This window comes from Carcharhinus amblyrhynchos, chromosome 3, assembly GCF_965287045.1.
Source record: "Carcharhinus amblyrhynchos chromosome 3, sCarAmb.v2.hapA, whole genome shotgun sequence".
Classification (NCBI taxonomy): domain Eukaryota; kingdom Metazoa; phylum Chordata; class Chondrichthyes; order Carcharhiniformes; family Carcharhinidae; genus Carcharhinus; species Carcharhinus amblyrhynchos.
The window spans coordinates 63,293,495-63,314,183 of NC_137326.1; the positions used below are offsets into that span (position 1 = coordinate 63,293,495).

Here is a 20,689-nt window from a genome sequence, read left to right on the forward strand (position 1 = left end):
ACTAGGCTCATAAGGCACGACCTGCCCTTGACAAAGCCGTGCTGACTATTTCTGATCATGTTAAACTCCTCTAAATGCTCATAAATCTTGTCCCTCAGAATCCTCTCCATCAACTTACCAATCACTGAGGTCAGACTCACCAGTCGGTAATTTCCCGGGCTATCCCTGTTCCCTTTCTTGAAAATAGGAACCATATCCGCAATCCTCCGGAACCTCTCCCGTCTCCATTGATGATGCAAAGATCATCGCCAGGGGCTCTGCAATCACTTCCCTCACCACCCACAGTAACCTGGGGTACATCCCATCCGGTCCCGGCGACTTATCTATCTTGATAGAATTTTGAAGTTCCAATACATCCTCTTTCTTAACGTCCACATACTCAATCTTTTCAGTCTGCCGCAAAAATGTAGTACAACCTCCCAGATCACTTTCCACCGTGAATACCGAGGCAGAGTACTCATTAAGCACCTCAGCCATTTCTTCCGGTTCCACATAGACTTTTCCCCCTTCACCTTTTATAGGTCCTACCCCTTCACTTCTCATCCTTTTACTCTTCACATATTTGTAGAACGCCTTGGGATTCCCCTTAATCTTACCCGCCAAGGCCTTCTCGTGACCCCTTCTGGCTCTCCTAATTTCCTTTTTAAGCTCCTTACCTACCAGGATCTATGCTATAGTTTGCATTTTTGAATGTTTTTTTCTTTCAGTTTTAGTTGTCTATGGCTGTCTTTTTTGACAAGTAGAAATCTTGTCTTTTTCCAGATATAAATTGATTCTGTATCACATTTTTATTTCCCATTGATCTTTTATTGTTCTACCCAATAACAGATGTCTGATTTACCGTAGACAGCATCTATCTGATCCCATTGATGCCAGCTTTATCTAAATCTCAAACTTTCAAAGCACATTTCTTCTGTTCAAGAACAGTGTTAAACATGATTTTATTATGATCACTACTTAATAAATAATCATATACCATTAGACTGGTAATCAAATCGGCTCATTACATCAGTACTAAATCAAATGTGGCATGTCATTTGCTAGTTCCAGAACATGTTGTTTTAGACACACATTCTAGAATAATATTATCTTTTTGGTATGTACTAGTCTGCTTTGTCCAAACCACTCTACCTTTACTACATGCTTGTCTAATCTCACTCAGCACTTATACACATTACCACTGCTTAGCCACTGCTGGAGAGTCTATACACAACTCCCATTGCAGTCCTGACTCCTCTCCAATTTCTTAATTCTATTCATAAATTTTTCACTGTCTGCTTACCTTTCATTATATCCTTTCGTACTATTGAAGTAATTTTATCCTTAATTCTTAAGGCTACTTTTCCCCTCTACCACTTTCACTATCTTTGCTATATTTCTTTTGTATTAGTTTCCTGGAACAGAAGAAAGAAAGGGTCCCATGTAGCTAGACATAGAAGTGTTTAAGTTTTTTCAAGAGACTCTGTAAACACATGGATTATTAATCGATCTTTGTTTTACTTTGAATGAATCCAATGATCCACCTCGTCAGGGAGAGATTGAAATGCTCCATGGAAATTCAAATTGGCCTGGGTGACATCAGTGGAGGGAATGGTGATTGGAATAGTAATATGGAGATCAGAATGGTCGGGTCGAGATCGGAAAAGTTAGGGTGTGACCGGAATGGATGGCTGAGATCGGAATTGACATGGGGGTGATCAGAGTGGTCGGGGGAATTCGGAATGGATGGGAGAGTCTGGGCCGGAGGGGCTGGAGTGGGAGGCGATCGGGATAGTCAGGCAGAGATCGGAAATCGGAATGGTCAGGACTGATCAGAATTATCGAGAGTGGTCAGAATGATTGGGGGATATCAGAATGGTTGAAGGTGAATCGAATGGCCAGTGTGAGCTCATAGTGGGAGAGATCAGATTGCTCTTGGGAGATCAGAATGGTTGTGGGGAAATTGGAATAGTCAGGAGGAGATCATAATGGTCAGGGTATATCGGAAATGTTGGGAAAACGGAGTAGTCAAGAGAGATCGGAATAGGCATAAGTAATCAGAATTACTGGGAGCAATTGGAATGGATAGGAGACATCAGAAAGGAAGTGAGGAGATTGGCAAGGTTGTGGAGAGATTGAGGATTAGGACGTGAATCTGACTGGTCAAGAGATGGGAAGAGATTGGAAAAGGAGGTTTTTTTGGGGGTTGTCACTATCTGAGGTATATACTATTCAGACACCATTAAGCAGTTTTTCAGTAGTTCCCAAGAAGTCTTTATTGGCATTACTAAACTATATTCATTTTTGCAGAAGAGGGCACAGGTATCGAGGGGACTTAATGGGGTGTCCTTCATGTTGCTATGTAGCCCTACACTGCTGAACTAAGCTCTAGGTTAGATGCCTTCTTACACCACCAGTACTGTACTCCGTTCCAGGTTAATCCTTAATGTACTGGATTCTTCAACTACAGAGATCATGATGGGTTGGGGGAAATTAGAAAGGTCTTGGGTTTTGAATCATGGCAGGCTGGTGAAACAGGTATAGTGAATCTAGCAGGTAAGTCTTTTGACTTACCTCACAGATCCAATGGTCCTCAGGTCTCTTTAGTCTCTGGATTGCTCAAGGAATGCTTGGTTAGAGAAATGGTTGTCAAATCTAAATTAATCGGTAAATATGGGACACAGCCTCATTATAATATTTAACATTATAATATTTAACATTATTATAATATTTAATATAATATTTAAATTGCCAACCAGCCTCCTATGATCAAGGTGGCTGCCTATCCCTTGTGCCTCAGTTTAAACCAGAGGCTGCCCAGTCAAGTTGAAGGTGAGGGTCATAATTCAGATTTTGATCATTCTAATGTGTCATCTGTACCAAACCCATCTTTTTTGGGAAGGGGGTTGGTGTTAAAGGTGTCTATGAAATGTTTACATGTTACAATTGTGCTTGTTTTAATAGTTCGGGGGATGATTGCAATGTTAATGCTTGTTTAAATGTCACAATCATTTAGCTAAAAGGAAGCAAAGATGATTGAACCTGAGATTGGGGAATAGACTGAACCTTTTAAATTCTGAACCTGCCACAGTTACCTCCCAATCTATGATTTGGTGCAACCTCAACAATGTATAGGTCCAGAAACATGTACACTGGCCTGTTTGTGAATGTATCCATCTCTGTGTGCACATTACCATGTCAGTGTGTGCGTGAATGTGTCTGTATGTAGACATGTCCGTGCTTGTGTGTGTATGAATATCTCTGGGCCTGTGTGTTAACAGTTCTGTGCCTTTGTGTGTGCATGTGTTTGTCTGTGTGGCTTTATGTCCATGGATGGAATCTTCCAGTACTGCCAGCAGCAGGAAGCTTGGTGGGCTGAGGAACATAATTATGCATGAGGCCAAAAATCAATTTCCTGACAGCAGGATGAACTTTGGCAATTCATTTTTCAGGACTCTAAAGGGAAGGTGGCTCTAGCTTCTCAATGAACAATGTCATGTTTATGCAAGCATTAGCAAGTCATCTTGGCACTGAACTTAAACACCAAAACACCACAGTGGAAGATGCTGGCGTGTGTGCGTGTCTGTCTGTCTCTGTGGCTACTTGTCTGAGTGTCTGATTGTGTGTTTGTGTGCGTATTTGCATATTCATATCTGTCAACCTCTGAAGGGCCACATTGGTGTATTTTATCATTTTGCAGAAGCGGCAGTGTCAGTGGCCTTACCTTGAAGCTGATGAAGACATCTGTCATGGAGATGTTGGACACACTGTCTGATGATGACTATGTGAATGTTGCTTCGGTAAGTACTGGATCTAATATTGCAAAACACATGCCCTAATAGACTTGGACAGAATATATATACAATATGTTTATTCTTTACAGAGATGAACAGGTTATGGTCTGCAGTTGGGTGAATTAGTGACAGGAATTTCCTGTATCTCATGGGTTAAATAACCTTATCAGTTTGTCCAGCTTCTGTCTAATTTTTGAGCTTTCTCAAAATCAGATACGAGATAAGTATGTAATATTTCTGGAAAAGCATCTAGGAGCCTTGGTTGTTGTGTCATAATTTCTAGAAGTGGTCATAATGCTTCTTTAAATCTACCTTGATGTCACCTATATAAAGTATTGCTCCCAGCACCCAATCCTGCAGGTTTGACTGGGAGTTTCCCAGAATCAGGAATTTCTTCCCCAAATCTGTCTACAGCAGCCCAGGAAACCTGCATACACCTCTTATCCCCACCTATATCCCGGTGCTCTCTAACATTAGTGATGTCCAGCTCACCAACTCGACGGAGATCTGTGACATAGTTGGAATCTAGTGGTGAGAGCATAGAAGATTTGGGATTAAGTGGTATCAGGATTTCAGGAGTTAGCAGTTGGGGGCATCAGTAAAATTAGAGCTTTTTCTAATTTCCCCTATTCCTCTTGCACAGTTTTCTCCCTTCCCCACTTTCAGCTTTCCCTTTTCCCCCTCCATCATTTTCTCCTCTCCTTGTCCCTCTGTTTTGACTATTCCTCTCTCTCAATTTCCCCTTTACGCCTCATTCTGTTTCCCAGCTCCATCTCCCTCAGCTTCCCTCCTTTTTCTTGCTCCTGAGTGACCTCCATGTGTAAAACCCCCCAGATGTGGATATGCCGGCGTTGGACTGGGGTAAACACAGTAAAAAGTCTGACAACACCAGGTTTAAGTCCAACCGATTTATTTGATAGTACACTCACTAGCTTTCGGGTTAGTCCCTTTCGGGTTAGTGAAGGAACTAACCTGAAAGCTAGTGAGTTTACTATCAAATAACTCGGTTGGACTTAAACCTGGTGTTGTCAGACTTTTTACTGTATAAAACCCCCAAGTCATGTTTCAGAAACCTGGGTAACAAAATCACTTCTAACTGAAGGCCAGTGCACATTTAAATGCAGCTGCTGTTTTGAAACTATGAACAAGCAGGAAAGTGTCCATGTGAGGATTCTTGCACACAATTCTCATTCCTGGACAAAGAGCAATGCTTCCATAAGCATTAATGTATGAATGAATGGTCCTCCAGGATGTTCTTTATCTGGAAAGGGTAAGGATGCCATATCTAGATGTGTGGCACTGCTACCTTACAGCACCAGGGACCTAGGTTTGATTCCCGGCTTGGATTATTTTCTGTGTGGAGGTTGCACACTTTCCCTGTTTCTGCGTAGGTTTCCGGAGATGAGGGGGTTGGACTATGAAGAGAGGCTGAATAGACTGGGTTTGTACTCGTTGGAGTTTAGAAGGATGAGGAGGGATAAGATAATGAAGATAAGAGGGGGTATAAGATAATGAAGGGGATGGATAGGGTAGAGGTAGAGAGATTCTTCCCGCTCAAAGGACAGCAGGACTGGAGGGCACAACTTCAAGATAAGGGGGGGGGGAGCAGTTTAGAACAGAGTTGAGGAGGAACTTCTTCACTCAAAGGGTGGTGAATCTCTGGAATTCTCTGCCCGTTGATGTGGCGGAAGCTACCTCGCTAAATATATTTATATATTACACGGGTAATATATTACACAGGTAGATAGGTTTTTGGTAGGCAAGGGAATTAAGGGTTATGGGGAGAAAGCGGGAAAGTGGAACTGATCCGCTTCAGATCAGCCATGATCTTATTGAATGGCGGGGCAGGCTCGAAGGGCTAGATGGCCTACTCCTGCTCCTATTTCTTATATTCTTATGTTCCTATGTTCTCTGGGTACTGCGGTTTCCTCCCACAGTCCAAAGCTGTGTGGGTTAGGTGCATTGGCCATGCTAAGTTGCCCTTAGTATCTGGGATGTGTAGGTTAGAGGGATTAGCAGGGTAAATGTGTGGGATTGTGGGGATAGGGCCTGGGATAGGATTGTTGTCAGTGCAAACTCAGTGGACCGAATGGCCTCATTCTGCACTGTAGGGTTTCTATGACATGTTTTTAGATGGAGGCTTTGCACTTGTCTGCTGACTTTGAGATAGAGGAAAACCTGAAAGGGACAAGTTCATTTAATGTATCACTTCAATTTGTTTACACGTCCACTGAGACATTGATTTTGCAAGCTGCAGGCAACCTGCCTTCCTAATGGCTCTTATCCAGATCTGGAGACAGATGGCAAAGTGCTGGTGGTACAGAGCCAGGAGGAGCAAAGACATGAGCAGCGAGTGCAGCAGGGCCTTTAGAAGTGAACATGGAACACTGCTGTAACAAACATTGGCCTGGGTCAATGTTTAAAAGTACCAGAAAAGGATACCAGAAGTACTTTTATCTAAAGATAAGAAGCAGACAATGCTGGAGGTACCAGGATATGGTTACTCACACCTGCCAGCTTTTTAAAAATGAACTGAGGCCACAAAGACTCCTATGTGAGGAAAACGAAACGAGAGGGAAAGAGGAACCCAAGGAAAGGGGACAAGGGAGACTGCAGAGTTCCTGCCCTGCAATGAGTGAAAGTGCATCCCAGGACCCTTTAAAAATGGTGCCAGGACCTTAACCCCATGAGGTAATGGTGCAGTGGGCAACCTCTGCCTGCTCTGCCATGAGATTAGCCAAACTCATTACCAATGTATAATTAATTAATTCAAAGCATAAGATTACACTTGTTCACCTGTCCCACCACCCAGCAGGAATCATGCTGACTTTCCTGCCTGTCACATGACTTAGCCTCCAGTGAGCAAAATTCCATCATGGCTCCCAAAACAAAACTAAGTGCCCAGTGGGCAGGAAAATTGACCTGGACCAAATCTCCAATACTTTGTGTATCACAGAATGCCTTAGAGAGATTCACGCTGGAAAGTGGGGGTAGCCTCATTCCACCCAAGAGGCAGGCAGCACAGTGTTGAGCAGGCCACTGCACCTGCACCGATCTGTCAGTGGGGAGATCAGCACATGCATGTGCTGGCCTCCTGATCGCCGGCCTCCCAACACACCTCTACCTTCGATTGTCAGCCTTTGGGAACCCCCTCCTGGGCCAGCCCCGATCACGCTTCTCCCTGTCTCTCCCACTGATCCTATTGCAGATGCACCATCGTGCCCCAATCATTGTTCCAGTTCCAGAATATGGACTTCCAGGAGCTGTGGCTGGAGACACTTTCTGCACCCACGCTGTCCCAGGCACTGGAAATGTTCCCAGCTTCCCATATATTTGGGGGTGGCATGGTAGCACAGTGGTTAGCACTGCTGCTTCACAGCTCCAGGGTCCTGGGTTCAATTCCCTGCTCGGGTCACTGTCTGTGTGGAGTTTGCACATTCTCCTCGTGTCTGCATGGGTTTCCTCTGGGTACTCCAGTTTCCTCCCACAGTCCAAAGATGTGCAGGTTAGGTTGATTGGCCATGCTAAGAAATTGCCCCTTAGTGTCCAGGGATGTGTAGGTTAGAGGGATTAATGGGTATAATATGTAGGGATATGAGGGTAGGGACTGGGTGGGATTGTGTTCGGTGCAGACTCGATGGGCCGAAGGGCCTCTTTCTGCGCTGTAGGATTCTATCATCATATGATCAGGAGGAGCATGCCACAGCTTTGAGCTCTCCTACCATGAGTTACTCCTTTATTTGATCTCCAAAATTTTTAAGTTAATGTAAATTACTCAAGTGTCCTTCTTCCCAGTCCTCGTGACTGCAGAATATAGATCTTACAAACTATAGATCACAAAATAAGGACCTTACAAACTATAAGTAATAAAAATAGTAAATGCTTACTCAACTTTACTCACCCAATCAGCTGCTTTCATTTGTCCCTCGTCACTTTTGAATGCTGACATCACCTCAGGAGCTCCAAACTCCAAGCTAGCACTCGCATCTCTCCCTGAACTGCATAGTTTTCAATCTTCTCTTACACTGTTCTCAAGGTGCTGCTGACTGTCTGTCCCAATGTCATCCTCTCGCACTCTCCTCTAAGTGCTGCAATATAGAATAAGAAATGAATTGAGTCAAGGTCTTTAGACTCTCTACTCCTACCGTTATATAAACACTGATGTTCTGGATACCTTTGATAGTTTTAGTGTAGTGATAAACCTACTCAGCAAGTGAATGCATTCACTGCTGTCTAGCACCATGCTGTCTAGCTTTCCACTGGCAAAGCAGGGCCATCACTCTCCAGAAGGCTGTCCCACATCATATCTAGGTTGACCTTAAGAAAGAACGTGCATTTATACAGAAGTTTCCACATCTTCAAGACACCCGAAATCCCTTCAAAGCCAATGAATGCACGAGAATAGTTTTGTCACTTGTGGGCAAATTTGGCAGCCAATTTATACACAGCAAAGTCCTATAAATATCAATAAGATCATCTTTTCCCATCGGAGTTGCAGCCTAGAACATGTGCTCAAATCTCTGGAGGGAGAACTAACCCCACAAACTTGTGACTGAGAGGTAAGAGTGCCAATGTAGAACACCTTCCTCTATACTAGTGATGGCCTCCTATCTTACCTGCCTTTATCCAAAGACATTCATGCCGTGTTCTCTCAGGTAAAATATCTCAAAAATAGATTTCACAAAATAAACAAATACTGTAAAAACACCACACCCACTACAGCACTCTGCATTTCTACCCTTCCCCTGTCTCCCTGACATCATGCTATTCAACAAAAGAAAAACAACTGTTCACTTAATCTAAATATTTTACTTGCAGTTTTAGCTTGAAACTTTATTTTTAATCCATGTTTAGGACCCTGGATGCTGAAGATCTGTTTGAAGATGAAGAAATTGTATTGCTATGGATGCTATCATGAAGTATAATTGCAGACATCATATTAAACGGCCTCTTAACATTTTTATTCAATTGATTTAAGACTGCTTTGGGAAGGTTAATAACTCCTGACCTTCTCACTAATTGCTATTTACCAATTAAATGGAACTAGCCAGGCCATTTTAGTCTATTTTCTAATTAAAAGAACTCATAGGACCTGCCCCAAAACCTCAGCTAGTAAATTCTTAATATCATATGGACCTGAGGGTCGCAGTTTTAACCCTTGGTCTGGATTGAGTTAGCTGATCTGAGACACAGCAGTGATAGGGTCTCAGCACTTCATATTAAGAGGGCAAATGGCAACCAGGATTCCCACTCCTGATTGTTGTCAGTGACTTATAAGGGAAATACATGTTTGTAATATGTTCCTGTTGAGTAGACTCACTATTGTAAACTCAGATGTGGCAAAGTATCAGTGGTAATCAGCACCCATGGGACTCATTCTTGGCATGAGTCAGCACTTTCACAAGAGATAAAAAAGGTTAACAAGATTAGCAGCAAGCTTTGATGCATTTACATAAAGGATTTTTTTTATATCACTAATTTACCCCAAATTAAATGCAACATCACAACCATTCACTCACCACCACACAAAGTCTGTGAAGCAGATGAAGATCGTACACATTTACTGCTTACAAATATCTCAGTCTCTGATTTACCATCTTCAGTCGTCCAGGTAGCAGATCCATTTAAAGGGGAAGTGAGGGTCTTGTAAAGCAAATACTTCACACCAGATTGTGAGGTTTCTTGTCGTCAAATATCTAAGTGGTTGACTCTCAGGCAAACTTTGAAGACTGACACATTGTGTATTCTACCCACTACGGCAGTACTAAGGAGGAGGGGCATTTTGGTGGTGTGAATGGTGTGGGAGGACCTGCTGACAGATGGGGAAGGAAAGGAGGGGAGTGATGGGGCCTGGCCGTTGGTGGGGGCATATTGGACCAGCCCCAGGTGGTGAAATCGGGGCTGGCCAGCGATCAGAAGGCTGGCGAAGATTGGGGGCGTGGGGGCCATTGCACACATGCGCCAATTTCCACACTAATAGATTGGTGCGTGCATGGTGGCCTGGTCAGCACTATTCTGTTGGCCTCTCAGGCAGGAATAGGCCCTACCCACCACTTTTCAGAGTGAATCACGCTCTGGCACTTTGCATTGCACAGTGTCGGAGATTCATTTTGGTAAGTATGCCCAAAAAAATGAGTGAGAATATCTCCCATTTTCTTGCCCCTTGGTCACTTAGTTTTGTTTTGCAAGAATGCCGGCCTCGATCAGAAACTTCAAGTATATTATGAAGTTAGGCTAGTCTCCAACTTTTTTTTCATTTTACCATTAGTGAGGATAAGGTGCTTCACTCCAGGTGTAATTCTATTGACACACAAGGAAGCTTTTATCAAAAATTTTATTTTAACAATACAGTATAACTAAATGAATGAATTAGCTTTTACCAGCTGAAATACTTAAACATGACAAGATTCTTACATATTTCTATCAGTTTCAATTTAAGCAATGCTCCTCATAGACTTAAACTCTGCTTCAAAATCAGCTAGCAACGAACAGAGGCGTGCATGTTTCTTTTTATTAACATTCCTAGAGCCTTTGAACATCTCCAGAGAAAGAGCTAGAGAGACACCTGTCTTCTGACAGCTCCAAAACAGCTGTCCAGGGAGAGAGAGAGATGAGGAATGGTTGAGGACTCTGGGTCTGTACTCATTGGAGCTTAAAAGGATGAGGGGGGTTCTGATTGAAACTTACAGGATGCTGTGAGGCCTGGATAGAGTGGACATGGAGAGGATGATTACACTAGTAGAAAAAACTAGAACCAGAGGACACAACCTCAGACTGTGAAGGCCAGGTCATTGAGTGTCTTTAAGACAGAGATAGATAGGTTCTTGATTAATAAAGGGATCAAGTGTATGGGGAAAAGGCAGGAGAATGGGGATGAGAAAAATATCAGCCATGATTGAATGGTGGAGCAGACTCGATGGGCCAAGCAGCCTAATTCTACTCCTATGTCTTATGATCTCGTGCTTCTTTCAGAACCAAGCAGAAAACATATTTTTCTCTGTAAGCTTAGCTCCTCCCATTAGTACATGACTCTGATTCTTGACAATCCAGCTTATCATACTAAAACCCCAGGAGAAAAACCAAAAATACATTAACTTAAAACAAGTTAAAACAAACACCCCATTATCTAGAATCAGTTATTTTCCTGCAATCCCAGCATGGTGCTGCCTAGTTCAGACAAATCAGCACCATGTGTTCAGAGCTGAATTCTAAACGCATCCCTTATAAGAAACATGATATAAACACATTTTTTAAAGGCACAGTATCTTGATAATATGAACCTAAGAAGTAGGAGCAGAAGTAAGCCATTTGGTCCCTTTAGCCTGTTCCACCATTCAATAAGGTCATGGCTGATCAGTTTGAGTCAAGTTCTGCATTCCCATTTACCCCGATAACGTTTGATTCCTTTACCTCACAAGAATATGGCTAACTCCACCTTCAAAATATTCAATGACCCCACTCCACTGCCTTCTGAGGCTGATGGTTCCAAAATCACACAAACCTCAGCAATAAATCTCTGCATTTCTGCCCTAAAAGGGTGAGCCCTAGTTTTAAAACAGTGCCAGCTAGTTCTGGACTCACCCAAAAGAGGAAACACCCTTTCCCAATCCACCTTGTCTATACTATTTAGGTTTTAATACACTTTAATCAAGTCACCCCTCACTCTTCTAAACTCCAATGGAAACAAGTCCTGTGCGTCTACCTTCTCCTCATAAGACAACCTGCTCATTTCAGATAACAATCTAGTAAATTGCCTCCAATGCATTTACATTCTTCCTTAAATAAGGAGACCAAAACAGCACATAATATTCAAGATGCAATCTCACCAATGCCCTGTGTAACTGAAGCATAACATCTTTACTTTTATGTTCAATTCTATTGAAGGGGATGGCATCCATTAGCATTCTTAATTACTTGCTATATCTGCACACTAACTTTTTATGACTTTTATAACACCCAGATCCCTCTGCACCTCAGAATTCTGCAGCTGTTCTCCATTTAAGTGCTATAATGCTCTGCTAACTTATTCCTCTTGCCAAAGTGAACAAGTCCAGGTTTTCCGAAGTTATGCTCCATCTGCCAGATTTTTGTCTACCCACTCAACTAATTTATATCTGTCTGCAATCTTATGTCCTCTCAATGGCATACTTGCCTCCCTATATTTGTGACATATGCAAATTTAGCAACCATGCCTCCCTGCTCCCCTCATCTAAGTCATTGATATAAATTCTAAAATGTTGCGGCCTCCAGCACAAACCCCTGCAGGACTTCACTTATCACATCCTGTCAATTAGAAAAAGATCATTTGTGCATACTCTGTTTTTTGCCATCCAGACTCCTTTGTTTGATGAAATAGATATACAATTTCCAATTGTAGGCCAGATCAGAATGAGAGACCATCAGTTTAAGATAGTTGCTAATAAATCCAGTAGGAAATTCAGAACGATCTTTCATATCCAGATGGTGGTTAGAATTCGGAACTCACTACCTCAAGTTGTAGTTGAGGCAAATAACATAGCTACATTTAATGGGAAAGAAAATAAGCATGTGGGAATCAAGATAAGCATATGAGGAGAAAGGAATAGAATGGTATATGGATGAGGTTAAATGAATGACAGGAGGCTTGTGTGGAGCATAAACACAGCATGGATCTGATGGATCAAATGGCTGTATCGGCATACAGCATAATCCATAAATTATGACCCATTGGCATAATATTTGTAACTGTGTCTTTCAACTTGCAAACACTCATCATAAACTGAAAAATAAGCATGAGAGTGAATGTGCTGGGATATAGCACAACGTATTTCCCATTTATACAATGCCAGTAATGTAGTTTAAAACAGTGGCATCATGGCATTTTCAGTGGACCAGTAATGCAGAGACAGAGGTTAATACTTTGGGGACCTGGGTTAGAATCCCATAGTGGAAAAATTAAAAGTCCGATAAATTCATCTAGTTCACTAATGCCCTTTGGGGAAGAACATGTGCTGTCCACACCTGGTCTGGTCTGGCCTACATGTGAAACCAGATCCACAGAAATGCAATTGACTCTTAATTGGCTGCTTAGTTGTGTCCAACAGCTGGAAAGTCAAGGAATGATTGAAACCTGACAGACCACTGAGCATGGTGATCAATCATCTCAGTTCCAGGACATCACGGCAGGAATTCCTTAGGATAGTATCCTAGGCAACTAATATTCATGCCACACATGCCAGGGAATAACTTTCTCAACAAGGAAGAATTTAGCCATTGCTTCATGACATTCAATTGCATTGCCATTGTTGAATCCCCTGCTATCAATATCCTGGAGATTACCGTTGATGAGAAACTGAACTGAACTAACTATTTAAATACTGCGGTTAGAGCAGGTCAAAGGTAGGAATCCCGCGATGAATAACTTGTTATGATCCAGGCCAGAAACCCCAAGGTATTTTACAATGTCAGCCTAGACCATGTTTTACACTTTGAATTTGCACAGGTTGGCATAAGGTGTTCCACTCCAGGTATGAATCAAGTGACTAACTAGGAAGCTTTTATCAATGAAGTTTAAGAACACAATTAACATATAATAAGAAAAATCAGTGTAACTTTTAGCAATTACAGAAAAAAAATCATGATATAGTATTAACCTAAACAGCTAACTATAATGTTCCAAGCCAAACAATATCCTATAAACATACATCACTTCCTAGGCTTGGCGCAAAAAACAAGTATGCTCCCGTGATGCAGCTTTTGCCACCTGCTGTGAATTGGTCCTTTGAAATGTTGGATTACAACTGAGGCTGCCCAGTCCTGGAACTTTCATCATATCTTGAGAGAGAGAGAGAGAATGATAGAGACACTGTTTGTCTCTAGCTCCTAGCTAACAACCCACAAACAGCAGGATTTCCAACGCCAGGGGAAAAGAAACAAGAAATAATGCAGGCATCACGTGCCTTTCAAACATCCCAAATCAAGCCCCAGTCAGCAATCCTAGGAGATCATTAAAATCCCAGGACATTGCATTAGCCCAGATTAAAATAAATATGGGGAGCAATTCTCCCAGACAACTGCACTGCTCTAGCAGCACAGTGGGCAGGGAGACATCAGTGGTGGGGCATTTCGTGGGCTTCCTGCCGGATACCATGACCTCCATGCATCTCAGCTCCATTAGCTCCACACCAGAAATCAGCGAGGAACTGATTTCAATATTATAATCCCAATTTGCATCTGATTGGTAGGCCTGGGACTGAAGTCTCCAGACCCACTAGCATCTCTCCCCCCTCCCCCGCCAGGAGTGTTTCACCCCAGCAGGGTTTACAACTGCTCCCCATCAATGGGGAGCAGGCGGCCTGACCACACTAGAGGAATTTTTTCCCGGGTGGAAGAGTCAATTACTAGGGGGCAAAGGTTTAAGGTGCAAGGGGCAAGGTTTAGAGGAAATGTATGAGGCAGATTTTTTACACAGAGAGTAATGGGTGCCTGGAACTTGTTGCCAGAGGAGGTAGTGGAAGCAAATACGGTAGTCACTTTTAAGGGGCTTCTTGATAAGTACATGAATAGGATGGGAATAGAGGGATATGGTCCCTGGCAGGATAGGGGGTTTTAGTTGGGCAGCATGGTCGGTGCAGACTTGGAGGACTGAAGGGCCTGTTCCTGTGCAGTAATTTTCTTTGTTCTTTGAACAGAGGCCAGGGAGACCTCCCCAGGTGGTGGGTGCCCCCTAGGCAATGCCAGCCAGACCCTCTGGCATTGCCCAAGGGCAAATGACAATGCCCAAGGGGCACTGTGGCACTGCCCACCAGGCAATGGGCAGTGCCAAGTGGATGGGGCAAGGCCTATTGGAAGGCGGTCAGTGCAGGTGAAGGGACCAGTTGCCACTCTGCATTTCGGATCAGTGGCAGAGGGAGGTGGACAACAATCTGGGCTGACCATCCAAAGGTGGGGGTGTGGGGACATCAGGGCTTGCCTGGGGAAGACCGAGAGGCCTGTAATCAAGGGGTTATGGGGCTGGACAGCCATCGGGAGGCCGGCAATGTGGGGCCACTCAGTGGTGACAGACTGGCACATGCATATGGTCCACTCAGCATTATGCAGCCAGCCTCTCTGATGGAAATAGGCCATGCCCCCTGATTTTCAGATGGAATTCCACTGAAGTATTCTTTGATGCACATAGTGTGAGAAGTTAACTCTGAAAATCCCGCTTAAAAGAAATGTGGGGAATTACTCCCATTTTCAAGCAAATTGGGGACTTAGAATGTCTCAGGAGAACCCCAGCCCAGGTGTCCATTGTATTTCTTCAGTAACTATTAGAGGTCATTGCTTACAGACATTTTGATGCCCAAATAAACTACCATTGCCTGTTTGAAAAACAACTGCTGGGAAACATGATTAAAATACATTTCTCAAAGGCACAGTATTAATGGGTCAATGGGCGGCATAGTGGCACAGTGGTTAGCACTATTGCCTCACAGCGCCAGGGACACGGGTTTGATTCTCAGCTTGGGTCACTGTATGTGGAATTTGCACATTCTCCCCATGTCTGTGTGGGTTTCCGCCAGGTGCTCCAGTTGCCTCCCACAATCCAAAGATATGCCGGTTAGGTGGATTGGCCAGAATAAATTGTGTCCCTGGGATGCATAGGTTAGCAGGATTAGTGCGTGAAATATGTGGAGTTATCGCAATGGGACCTGGGTAAGATTGTCGCAGACTCGATGAGCCAAAAATCCTCTTTCTGTATTGTAGGGATGCTATGATAATATGAAATTATGGGGATAGGGCCTGGTCGTTGCAAACTTGATGGGCTAAATGACTCCCTTCTACACTGTAGAGATTCAATGATTCTAGTATCATCACAAACTCACCTCCTGACACCCCAAAACCTGCCTGTGTCTGCAACCTGATTGCATCATGCCTGAAGAAAAAGTACAAGAAGGGCACTAAGAAAGCCCAGAAGAAACCGTCAACTAAGAGCAACAAGAGGCGGTGGCCCAGGAAAGAGAGTTACTTTATCTACATCCACAAAGTGATGAAGTAGGTTTACCCTGACACAGGAATCTCCTCCAAAGCCGTGAACATCATGAACTCATTCGTCAATGACATCTTTGAGTACATCGTGGACAAGGCTTTTCACCTGGTCCATTACAACAAGCGCGCATCATCACCTCCCAAGAGATCCAGACCACCGTACATCTGCTGCTGCCTGGGGAATTAGCCAAGCATGCTGTGTTGGAGGGGACAAAAGTGGTGACCAAGTACACTAACTCCAAGTAAAACTACAATGCACTGAAAAATAGACCCAACATCTACAAAGCACAAATCAGCAGTGTGATGGAATACTGATAGTCATGATAAATGCACAGAGTTACAGGTGTACGGTGGGGGTGGTTCTGGGTAGAGTGCTCATTTGGAAGGTCAGTGCAGACTCGATGGGCTGAATGGCCTTCTGCACTAGAGGGATTCTATGGTTCTACTCTTCACTTGCCTCCGTGAATGCAGCTCCAACAACACTGAAAAAGCTTGATACCATCTAGGACAGAGCAGCTCATTTGATTAATACCCAATCCACAAACATTCACTTCCTCCACCACCGATAAACAGTTGCAGCTGTGCATACCATCTACAAGATGCACTGTAGGAACTCACCAAGATTGCTCAGGAAGCACCTTTCAAATCCACGACCACTACCATCTAGAAGGACAAGAGCAGCGGATACCAGGCTGCACTACCACCTGAACATTCTCGTCACTCACCTTGGAAATATATCACCGTTTTTTTCACTATAGATGCGTCAAAATTCTTGAATTTCTTCCCTAACAGCATCTACACCACATGGACTGCAACTGTTTAAGAACACAGCTCACCATCAGCTTCTCAAGAGCAATTAGGAATGGACAATAAATGCTGGCTTAGTCAACAATGCCCACAACCTGCGAATGAACCGAAAAAAACAAACAAAATTTGTTACCAAGCCATATAAAGATTTGAAGAGCTTAGAGGCTTGACAGCTGATGTCATGTTTGCCAGCACTACAACAATGAAAATTGGATACGTGCAAGAGGCTGAAATTGAAAACAAACAGAGAAACTTCATAGTTAAAAAACAGATGATATTTGTGTTATGAATGTCGAGAGTGTATGAATCAGTCATGAGCTCAGTATGGGTGTCACTAATGTAAATAGTCTGAACAGACCGCTATCAAGGTCAGAATAATTGGGACTGTCAGTGCTTCAGGCTCGATTTGGACCTGCAGAAGTGGAGCGAGGTCAGACAGCAGTCAGTGCGAGATAAGAAACCTTTGGGTCTGGTTCCTAAATGGTAAAATGAGATTTTTCTATTCTTTATTACACCGTGCAGAAAAATAGATAACCATGCTAATCAGAATCACAGTGGGAAAAGGCTTGTGCTCTCTACACACTTAATGTGATACAGAAGCTTATCATCCTGTTGAAAAGATTGAATTTGCTTCCATTGTTCTCTGACTGAGAGGAATACATGTCGACGACTGCGGTTTGAATTCTAAGTCACAGTTTTCACGATGGCTGGCAATGATATTCAGCATACTGTCACTCACTAGATCCCATTAGAATCACATCTCCCTTTTGAACAGAACCTATGTTATTAAACTGAATTATCACTGTGCCTTTGCCCTTGAATACATTTTGCCTTTTTATTGACTTCAGCTGGATTGTGTTGTTCTGGAGTATGTCAGGATTCTGAGGAAAAGATTCAGTAACTAGCACCTTGTTTCTTGAGAGTTATTATTTTTGGATTTCTGGCAAACTGCCTGTTGATTTACTAGTCAGATTTGAGAGATGCAGTAATTAGCTCTTTATTGAGTTTGTCGGGCTAGATTCTTATTTGGGGTGTTAATATCAAGATTGGCAGTCAGCAGGCATCAGTGAAGATCCATCGGGATTTATGCTGAGCTTCAGCTTTTCACTATATTTATCAATGACTTAGAATAAGAAATAGAGTTGTACATCTAAGTTTGCTGACAACACCAAGTGAGTTAGCACAGTAAGTAGTGACAACCAAAAGTTGCAAGAAGAAATCAGTAGATTAATTGAGTGGACAACACTATGGCAGATGGAGTTTAAGAAGGGGAAGTGTGAGATTATTTACTTTGGACGCAAGAAAAGTAAATCGACTTATTTAAAAAGACGAGAAGTCAGGAACTACGGAATGGGTCAAAGGGATTTAGCACAGAATTCACTAGAAGTTAGTGGACAGGTTTTGAACAAAAGTTGTTCAAAAAGGATGCTAATGTTCATCTCAAGGGAACTGGAATATATAATGTGAAACATAGTAACTTGGAGCAGGAGCGGAAGATTTGGCCTTTCAAGCCTGCTCCGCTATCACAATTATTGCTGACTTTGGTGACTAGTGGAGTGCCCCAGGGGTCGGTGCTGGGGCCTCAGCTATTTACCATTTATATAGATGATCTGGAGGAGGGAACCGAGTGTAGGGTGTCGAAATTTGCTGATGACACCAAGATTGGGGGAAAGGCAAATTGTGCGGAGGGTGTGGAGAGTCTGCAGAAGGATCTAGATAGGCTGGGCGAATGGGCCAGGAAATGGCAAATGGAATTTAATGTTGGCAAGTGTGAGGTGGTCCACTTTGGTAGGAAGAATGGTAGGAAGGACTATTACTTACGTGGCGAAAAACTGCAGCAGGCGACGGTGCAGAGGGACCTCGGGGTCCTTGTGCATGAGTCGCAAAAACCCAGCCTGCAGGTGCAGCAGGTGGTCAGGAAGGCGAATGGGATGCTGGCCTTCATAGCGAGGGGGATTGAATATAAAAGTAGGGAGGTCTTGCTGCAGCTGTATAGGGCATTGGTGAGGCCGCAGCTGGAGTACTGTGTGCAGTTTTGGGCGCCGCACCTGCGCAAGGATATTTTGGCCTTGGAGGGAGTGCAGAGGAGGTTTACTAGGCTGATACCGGAGTTGAGGGGGTTGAGCTATGAGGAGAGGCTGAATAAACTAGGCTTGTACTCGTTAGAGTTTAGAAGAATGAGGGGAGATCTCATTGAGACGTATAAGATGATGAATGGGATGGATAGGATAGAGGTGGAAAGACTCTTCCCGCTCAAAAAAGACAGTAGGACTAGGGGGCACAGCCTCAAGATAAAGGGGGGGCAGTTCAGAACGGAGTTGAGGAGGAACTTCTTCACTCAAAGGGTGGTGAATCTCTGGAATTCTCTGCCCGTTGAAGTGGTGGAGGCTGCCTCGCTAAATATTTTTAAGAAGCGGGTTGATGGGTTTTTGATAAGAGAGGGGATTAAGGGTTATGGGGAGAGGGCGGGAAAGTGGAACTGAGCCACGACAGATCAGCCATGATCTTATTGAATGGCGGGGCAGGCTCGAAGGGCCAGATGGCCTACTCCTGCTCCTATTTCTTATGTTCTTATGTTCTTATGTTCTTACCTCAGCACCACCTTCCTGGATTAACCCCATATCTTTAGATTTCCTTAAAATCCAAGAATCTTGATCTCTGCCTTGAATGACTCAATGACTGAGCTTCCACACTCTGGGTGAGAGAATTCGAAAGATTTACAAGATGTTTGAAGTGAAGAAATTTCTTGTCATCTCAATCTTAAATGCCTGATCCTTTATTCTGTGTCTGTGACTTCGTCGTTTGAGATTCTGCAGCCCGGGACATTCTCACAAGCAAAGATGACATGGTGGCACAGTGGTTAGCGCTGCTGCATTTCAGCACCAGGGACCTGGATTCAATTCTGATCTCGGATGACTGCCTGTGTTGAGTTTCCACATTCTCCCCGAATCCACGCGGATTAGGTTGACTGGCCACAATAAATTGTTCCTTAGGGTCAGGAGTGTTGGTGGGTTAATACATGAGGTTACAGAAATAGGGTCTAGGTGTATTGTAGTTGGTGCAGGCTTGTTGAGCTAATTGGCCTCCTTCTGTACTGGAGAGATTCTATGATCTGCCTTTAAGACCTTCAAGAATTTTATTGTTTTAATAAGATGCGCTCTCATTCTTCTATCATCACTCAAAGGATGAATCTCTTTCCCAGAGAGTCATGGATGCTCCATCAATGAATGTATTTAAGAATGGTGGGGAGATGGGGGAGTCAAGGGGCAGGGAGAGAGGGGGGGAGGTTGGGGAGGGGTGGGGTGGGGCTCAGAACGGGGGTCATGGAGAGAAGGGGGGAGTTGGGTGGGGGGGGGGTCGGGGAGGGGAGAGAAGGGGGGTTGGGGAGAGGAGAGAAGGGAGGATCGGGGAGGGGGGTGGGGAGAGAAGGGGGGGTGGGACGGAGGGTGAATTTGGGGGCGTGTAGGACGGAGGGCGAGACTAGGAGGTGGGACAGATGGCGAGGCGAGGAGGTGGGACAGAGGGTGAGGCGGGGTGTGGAACGAAGGGCAAGGCGGGGGGAGATGGAAGATGAGGTGGGAAGGGAGGATGGAGGGTGAGGCGGGGAGAGGACAGAGGGCGAGGTAGGGGGGAAATGGAGCACACTCTAATGGCCAATCTACCAAGCCTACACATCTTTGGAGTGACAGAGGACACTCGAGCACTCGAGAAACACAGACAGACAAGGAGAGTGCATGCTGTCTCTCTCTCTCTCACACGCACACACAACATCCCCCTGTGTGTGAGAGAGTGGGGACTGTGTTGTGTGAGAGAGAGGGGCGTGTGTGTGTGTGTGTGTGTGTATGTGTGTGTGAGAGAGAGAGAAGAGTGTGTGTGAGAGAGGAGAGTGTGTGTGTGTGAGAGAAAGGAGAGTGTGTGTGTGTGAGAGAGAGAGGAGAGTGTGTGTGAGAGAGAGAGGAGAGTGTGTGAGAGAGAGAGAGGAGAGTGTGTGAGAGAGAGAGAGAGGAGAGTGTGTGAGAGAGAGAGAGGAGAGTGTGTGTGAGAGAGAGAGGAGAGTGTGTGTGAGAGAGAGAGGAGAGTGTGTGTGAGAGAGAGAGGAG

General features: G+C 44.0%; 1 protein-coding gene across 1 annotated transcript in view; it reads left to right on the top strand.

The window, feature by feature from the left end:
• Positions 1–20,689, top strand: part of cacna2d2a (calcium channel, voltage-dependent, alpha 2/delta subunit 2a) — an 855,812-nt gene that overhangs the window by 567,540 nt on the left and 267,583 nt on the right. The window contains exon 10 of the mRNA XM_080186111.1: positions 3,680–3,779. Coding sequence (XP_080042237.1) covers positions 3,680–3,779 — 100 coding nt within the window. The remainder of the gene's footprint in view (positions 1–3,679; positions 3,780–20,689) is intronic.